Source organism: Melitaea cinxia, chromosome 28, assembly GCF_905220565.1.
Source record: "Melitaea cinxia chromosome 28, ilMelCinx1.1, whole genome shotgun sequence".
Taxonomy (NCBI): Eukaryota; Metazoa; Arthropoda; class Insecta; order Lepidoptera; family Nymphalidae; genus Melitaea; species Melitaea cinxia.
The window spans coordinates 7,454,204-7,462,430 of record NC_059421.1 but is presented as its reverse complement, the minus strand read 5'-3'; the positions used below and the strand labels follow the sequence as shown (position 1 = coordinate 7,462,430).

Genomic DNA, 8,227 nt, shown 5'->3' with positions numbered 1-8,227 from the left:
AGCTTCCAACAGTGCCAAACTAATTATGCGTATTTATTTGACTACTTTTTCGTCTACTTACGTTGTACTTACTGGTTATTACTGGTGGATGTAATTGAAGACGACCTTACAGATCATCTCAGAGCCACACCGCTAATCCTGACCTCACAGCTAATACTGTTTTCAAGCAGTGCTGTGTTCCTGTGATGAGTAAGGAGACCAGAGTTCTTGGGTTGGGGAATTGGGTCGGCAACGCGTTTGCGTTGCTTTAGGTAACGCAGGCGTCTATAAGTTACGGTAATCGCTTATTTTTGGGTGAGCTGTACGCTTGTTTACCGACCTAGTTATATATATGACAGTCTGCTCAAATTAGCTACTGCGTTTTAGGCAGGTACTTAATTCCTTATTTTTACATAGCTCTTACTACGTTCTCACATTTTTAGCAGTACCCCAAACTTGGTACGTGTCAGGATGAACCGCGAACGATGTATGTACATCGAAAAACTTAAAAACCGACGCTTTAATTAATACAATGAATCTAAGTTTTTTTATTTGAGATTAGCAGTGCCTACGACTTTGTTATATTGTAAATATTTTAATTACTAAGCGGCGTATTAAGATGAAACAACCAGTTTTTAAATTACACCTCCAGGAACTTTGACGTGAATCTGCACATTATATAAACATACTGATAGATAAACAATCTAAAAATTATATTTTTGGGTTCCATTGGCCCTATGAAGTTTTCATATATGTTTTGTTAAATAATTCCTACGTACATTGAGGTAAAGCAAGTGCACAAATACAAGAGAACACTGAAGCAGCCTGTCTGGGGAAATACCTCAACTTTACAGATCACAGCTAATGCTTTCAAGTAGTGTTGTTTTCCTGTGTGAGTAAAGAGTTCCTGGGCAGGATTGGCAACACAGCGATGTTTCTGGCGTTGTAGGCGTCTATAAGGCTATGGTAACCGCTTACCATAAGGTGAGCCGTACGCTTCTTTCTTACCAGTATCTGTTTTATTATAGATATAAATATCAAATGGATAGACCACATTTCAACTTGTGAATTGTCGATTAAAGTGGGAAATAAAAAAAGGTTTATATTTGTAATTTATATTTATTTTAAAACTATCACCTTAAACATACATAGAGACCACAGATTATGTCCAATAGATACCGCATATCGATTTTAGTTCAATTTCGCCAATATTTGTTGAAATATTGTTGAACTAAATATCTACTTTTTCGATAACTTTAAATTACTATCTGAACTACATTTATTTATTTATGTCTTCACAATCCATGTATAGTTTTATTTATTTATTTATGTTTAGTGCTTTAATTTAAAATATAATTTTGGATTGTCATAATTTTACACACACTAATGACTTTCTACTTTTCTAGGTCGTTATGGATGTAATATACATCCATAATTTGGAATATCTATATATTTTTTTATTATAATAAATAAAAAAAAATATTATATTTTAGATCGATTTTCATATTTTATTTAATAAATATAGATGACGACAGAAGAAATCACTAATAGAAAGAAACATAAATGACTATTGATTTATAGAAAAGATTTTTTGAGTGCTAGATTCAATTTTGAAATTTGACCTCAATGTTCGGTGATAAAGGAAACATTATAAAAAAGCCTTTTGTAGAAATTTTGTACAACGTGTATTGGTCAACCATTAAGTGAAATATTTTTCAAATATGCATCAAGAATCAACCATTCTAACTGGAACTATACTAGAATTATATATTTACTTTACTGATTGCATATTATGCCATTTTTTTAAACTAAAATAATTATATCATTTTCACAACAAAGGGACATTAAGAATGTTTAAATTCATAATGTATTTGCTTAAAAACTTTTTGTGTAATTGCTTTAATTAAAAATGAATGTATGACTACAGCTATATTATCTGGACGATAAAGTTCTATTATTATTAATAAAATTTCTAATATTAATGCGATATCCGCGTCGCGAACCTTTCATGCGGGCGGTATCTATTGGAGGTGATCTGTGACATAATACTTAGTCTACTAAGGAGTGTGAAAAAATTTAAATACAATCTGTATAAGGTCTTGAAAGAAAATTTAAATTTTACAATTAAAGTTCTGCATCTGCAGCTTCCTTCTGCAATAAAAAGAAAATAAATAAAACATTTAAATTATAAAGATATAATGAAAATTCGTCAAAAGTTTAACTGTGTATAAAGGTATATTCGCTGAATTTGACATATTTTCGAATATAAAATTCGAAAGTTCCACATTGAAAAAAAAAATGAAACACATCTAGTTACCCTATTTTAATGCTCTTTTTTTCTCCTAACAAACAGTTGTATGAAAATAAACAAAAATATAGATCCATAAAACATATTACCCCCTTCTTCAAGGTTTAAAGTTTAAAACTGAGGTTAAAGCACTTAAGCTTTACCAAGAGGTATAAAGATACTTGGACAAAATTATCTGATATTGGTCATAAAAGTTTTATTTATTACAAGTGAATTTGAATGTTGTACCTAGAACCTCAATTAATAATTTTGAATGTGCGCTTCGAATATCTAGAAAATTTTAATTTTGATTATAACTTTTAAAAATTATCTATGACTGAAACTGAGGAACCAATCAGATTCCTTATACAAATCGAATTCTAATCATCACTTAAGCCTATTGCAGTCCACTGCTGGACATAGGCCTCCACAAGTTCGCAAATTCTAATCAATTCTTAAAAAATTATTAAGAGATTGTTCCCTTTAAAAACAGTCTAAGAAAAAGCTGTAACTGTACTTACCTCAACCGTGGAATCACCCTCGATCTCATTATCCTCCCATTCATCAAAATCATTATCCATATCGACAGCCGCATCGACATTATCCAATGACTCAATTGTTTTCTCATCTCGATTTGTCTCTGCATCACTTTTATGGTTTTCTGATTCTTGTTGAGTTTCAATTTTTTCAACATTGTTCAATGAATTCACATCGATCACTTGACCATCATTGTTATCATTGATAACCTGAACATCATCAGTGTCGCCTGTATCATTTTCATCCTCTTTAATATTTTTAGACAAATCTGAAACTATATACGAGAAACTTAGTAAACGCATACAGTAATATAACATATCGTAACTTTTATGTTTCAAAAGTAGTTAAATTTGATTCTTTTTAGTTAACTAAACCTGTTACATCGTATCTTAAATATTATATTATAATACTAGCTGACCTGGCGAAATGCGTACCACCTTAATTTTTTTCTTAAATATAATAATGAGATATATCAAAATAAAATATAGCCTATCTTTTAAATTGGATCAAACTGCAAACGGTGTGCAAATTTGATTAAAATCGGCTAAGTAGTTTAGGGAGTCCATCGCGGACAAACAACGTGAGGCTTAATTTATATATATTAAGATTATGTTAATAATTTCTTGAGTTTTATTAGTTTTGAGTCAAAAACTGTGCAATAAAATCTTACTAAGCTTCATACAATAGCCACTGGGCTACTGCACTAAGATAATCACGTCTCTAATATAAATATCTTTATATGAGACTGATTCTGATAATATTCTGGACTATAAGAGAGTTAGACATTTATTTGTACCTGTATCTTCGTCTTTAGTCTTAATTTGACTATTATCATTATCATTTGTATTAACACTTGGTGTTTTCGGCCAGAAACTTTGGCTAATTGTTTCCATTAGCTCTTCTAGTAGGTTCTTATCGGTCGAATGAGGATATTTGACTCTATACAAGTGTATAATGTCTGGGGCCGGCATGAAGCTCTTGCCTTGCAGCACAAGTATCAATCTCTTCCTTATAGCGGAATAAATTAGCGACATTACCATGTCGCGGTTATCTGGTTTCACATAATCATCAAGGACATCTTTCATTTCCTTTATGATTATCCTGCAAGGCGTTTTAAAGTTCGGTAACTTGATGTTACTCTTTTTCTTTGCATTTGTAGTTGTATTTGTTGCCGGAGTAGGCTGTATTTTTTCTATCTCATTCAAATCTTTAAGACCACAGACTTTTTCCAATTTAACTAAATTTTCATAGTCATTTGGTCCGATTTTCTGCAAAGAAAAATTGAATACCTACAGGGTTTTGTATAGAATTTGTAATAGTTGTAATTATGTATGTGTATATTGCAGTAGACAGCTGAATAGCTTACAATAAACCTTTGTATATGCAGGTTTAACATCATATAAAGAAATTTTTTCTTCAGTACTTTAAGTACTGTGTAAAAACAGATTCTTTGATTATGATAAATAAATAAATATTTGTAACATACACGGGTCATCTGTTCCTAAGAAAGGCAACTTAATGCCTTTGTTATAGTTAACAGCTGACTGATACAGCTACATATTTTTCTATTTATAATTATACATATAAATAATAATAATAATAATCACAATCATGTGTTCCAATAACTACATAAAAGTGCAAGCATGCCTACATGCATGCATTCAGCCTGTATCATCCCACTTCTGGGCATAGGCCTCTTTCTCCATGTAGAAGAAGGATTGGAGACATAGAAGAGATTTGGATCCACCACGCCGCTGCATTGCGGATTGGCGGATATGTTCCTCACTATGAGTAACGATGGCTATCAAGTAATTTCGATAACAACCAGAACCGACGGCTTAAGGTGCTCTGCAAGGCACAGTGGAGTGACCCACAAGGACGGACATCCGAACTAGAAAGGAACATTTATACGAATATAAATATCCATCCCGAGCGGGATTCGAACCCGCAAACCGCCGGTGTTTTAGGCGACTACTTGCACCACTATACGAGAGCGGTAGTGTAAAAGTAGTTCTTAACATAAATGTGATCGGGAACTAGAACAATGAAAAGGTGATATACTTGCACCTCTCAATTGTAAGGAACTTATTGATTTCCTTTACATATTTTTTCAGGTATTAATGTCATAGCTTTTCTCTTATTTAAGTCGCTACATTGCTGTGTAAGGGCAACTATAGGTATACAGTTAATAATGAAAATGAAGATCTATAATTATTAGAGAAAAAAAGCACTCATTTGGTAAGTTCATTTAGAATTTTTTTAGTATCCGCAGAGTTAGGGGTCGTTCTTTAATCACGTGATGTTCCTAGCAACTTTTTTTACCCCTTAGTGATGTTGTAAGGTTTTAGGCAGCCCCCTTTTCCATATCCAAAAATCACGTGTATTTTTTTTGTGGAAAGTAAATTGAAATTCTCAGAATATAATCTTTAAATACATTCGCTGATTCCATTTTTAAAAATTAAGTATATTGATACAAATTTCTATAAAGACATTGAGATAGTGTTTGTTGGTTCAGAAATAGCATGTTCACCAAATCAAAAAATACATACACTTGATCTAATTAAAGGCTGCCTCCCCTTCCTTGTGATATTTCCCCCAAATCCTTTTGAGACTTACGTGATTAATTTAAGACCCCTTAGTAAAATTCCTTCCAAATACATTTTACAAGTAGATATAACAAAGAAAATTTGATGAATGGTAGACAACCTTCGTTTATACATAATTTTCATATTCAAATAACACATTAAATATTTAAAGTTTAAAGTTTCAGTTGCTAATATCATTCATAATTTAACCCTTAGTAAAATTTCTTTTGAAAAACCGGTTACTCTTAATTATTTTTGTATAGATTATAAAAATGTTATCTTACGTTCAACAGTTCCGATTTCTTCTGAGCCAGAAGCAGTTTGTTCTCCTCTTCCAATAGAATGCGCTGTCTCTTAACTATTTCAATTTTTAGCTAAGAGAAAACATAATCATAAATATATACTTGTTCTTAAATTAACGTATAATAAAACATGTGTGTGTTATTACTGATCATATATTAAAAGAAAAAACTATAAACTCTTTTTTATTAAATTTTTGTTAGATAAAGCTATGGTTATGACTATATGGGGTTTGTGTCCGCCTTTTGCTCAACACATTATGTATACTTCTAGGATAAATTGTATATAGGTAAATAAATAAAATATTGAAATAAGTTAAAATATAAACATTACATCAATCTCTTGCAGTTCTCTTTTAAGCGTCGAAGGATTTTGTGATGGCTCCGAATCATTTTGAAAGTTTTCATTGGCAGGTGTATTGGTGTAATCCATCTCATTTCTGTCTTTTGGTTGTGGATTGTTATCATAGTCACCTTGCCAACACTGAAGAGGATATTCCTTTCCCGCATATTGATATAGAAAACCGTGTAGATATCTACGAGCTTTTCGTGCATCGTTTGATCGCAAACCTAATGTTATATTCTTAATATTATTATCGACATGCATTGTATGCACATGTCTTGCATTGAGTATTTCGTGAAACACTGTCCTCTCTAAATAACTTACGAACTTTGGTATTTTGACCTGGAAATAATATTTTGTAAGATAAATAACAAAAAAATATGTTTTTTTGTAATTCTTAAACGCTAAACAGCCAGTTTCAGTAACATATGTATTCCTCAATTTGCTTATTAAAGATTTGTTTCTGAATTTTTGACATTAGTATGACTTTTGAATTTCGAGTTTCTGAGTTTTAGGTGATAGACCTAGCGATAAGGATATTCGGATAGTAGCACTAAGTACAGTTTCAAATCTATTGTGGTTACGCTGAATACCCCTGAGTGTTCTTTAGAAGCCAGAGGCGCAGAGGGAGGGCAGCCCACGCCTGCTGTTACAAAACGCAGACGTGGATTTTGCTGCGCAAAGGGCGCAGGGCTGCACCTTCCGAAGCGCCGGAGACGTCACGGAACGAAATTATGCCGATGAATGGTCTAATTTTGAGGTTAGGTCTATGGGATTTTTTTTTCAGTCACGCTAGATTACCACTGGAGTCACGTTAGCGTCCGAATATCCTCAGCCTAGACCTAAAGTAGTTTATTTGTACAATATTTTATAGAAACTCTACAAGTCGTGTCAAAATTCTAACTATAGCAAGCGTAATTAATAGTAGATAGTTTTTAGGAATGATTATAATTAATAGTTATCTATACCCTTGAAACATGTGAATTGTATTAACAAGTGGGATCCAAAATGAACGTGTAATTTAGTAAATGTAAATTAATAGTAATGCGTTAAAAGTATTGAAAACTATTGTGTAAACTATCGTGCTTGAGTTTTATTTAATTTCTCCGACAGCGGTAAAAAGTTTGTAACAAATAAATTACTTACATTTTTCGGCAATCCGGCAATAACTATGTTCACCATTTTTTATTACAATAAAATAACTAAAGTGTACACAAAATGCAGAAAGCTAGTGCGGAAAATCTTAAAATAAATTCATTAATTTAAAAAAGGTAATCTTTATAACTACACCGCTAGCCTGACATAACACAGAAGATATGTTTTCGATTAATACCACGTTTCAATTATAATTACAAAGAATTTTACAATCAATACATTAAAATAATATAACTACGTAAATCGTATGAAAGTACGATACTATAAGACACTAAAATACTATTCACAAGATCGATCAACAACATATAATATTCCGAACAACCTAGACAACATTTGTGAGTTTTATCATTATATGCATAATCACAGAGTAAAGAAAGTATACCGTGCATCAGGGCTGCCAGGTGCACAAAAAGTGTGATCGTACGCCAAGTACAAAAAAAATCGTATGCCAAGGAAATTTTGAAATAAAAAGATCGTATAGCCCTTTAAGACTAAGTACTAATTCTTATTATAAATTATCAAAATTCGTTTAGTTTTAGAAAATAAATGTAATAAAACTATTTGTTACACTCGTACAAAATTTTGTGTGGTCATATGTTTTAATAAAAGAATTTGTTGGGTTAAACTTCGTAAAATTTTCGTTTCTTCTTAATTAATTGCTTAGCTAATAATTTGCCCTTACGTGTATCATTGGATAAACTGTTTCTAAGTTTTGTTTTGATTAAATAAACTTCGTTGAATGCTCGTTCACAATCTGCACTGTAATGGGGAAAACATAACAAATTTAAAGCAAAATGAGCCAGTGTTTTATAATTTTCTAATTGTTTTTTATTTCAAAATGAATTTTTTTTCATGTCACAATTATTACCGAAAGAGTAAATATCTATATTATATATATTAGTTTTGTTAGAAAGCAAACAAATACAGCTCTTATATGATTATTCAAAGAGACTTCATTCAAGTTAAAGATCTAGGCACGCGTTAGCTAGTTGGGGTAGTTCTACTAAATTCATGCTTGCTAGTGGATGACTTTTTTTTATTA

At 31.6% G+C, this 8,227-nt stretch overlaps 1 protein-coding gene across 1 annotated transcript; it reads right to left on the bottom strand.

Annotated features, from left to right (window-relative positions):
- Positions 1 to 2,103: 2,103 nt before the first annotated feature.
- On the bottom strand, positions 2,104 to 7,557 carry LOC123667461. The gene is made up of 6 exons (XM_045601355.1): positions 7,177 to 7,557; positions 6,022 to 6,372; positions 5,673 to 5,762; positions 3,600 to 4,071; positions 2,788 to 3,077; positions 2,104 to 2,130 (listed from the first exon to the last, which is right to left on the bottom strand). The coding sequence occupies exons 1-6, from the start codon at positions 7,210 to 7,212 to the stop codon at positions 2,104 to 2,106; spliced, it is 1,266 nt and encodes a 421-aa protein (XP_045457311.1). The 5' UTR covers positions 7,213 to 7,557.
- Between the last annotated feature and the right edge of the window lie 670 nt (positions 7,558 to 8,227).

Excerpts from the sequence above, each read along its gene's own strand:
- LOC123667461 (XM_045601355.1), bottom strand. The coding sequence starts at position 7,212 with ATGGTGAACATAGTTATTGCCGGATTGCCGAAAAAT. Across the intron at positions 3,078-3,599 it reads GACTAAAGACGAAGATACAG|TTTCAGATTTGTCTAAAAAT; the intron begins GTACAAATAAAT and ends TCTCGTATATAG. Across the intron at positions 2,131-2,787 it reads AGGGTGATTCCACGGTTGAG|AAGGAAGCTGCAGATGCAGA; the intron begins GTAAGTACAGTT and ends TTTTTATTGCAG.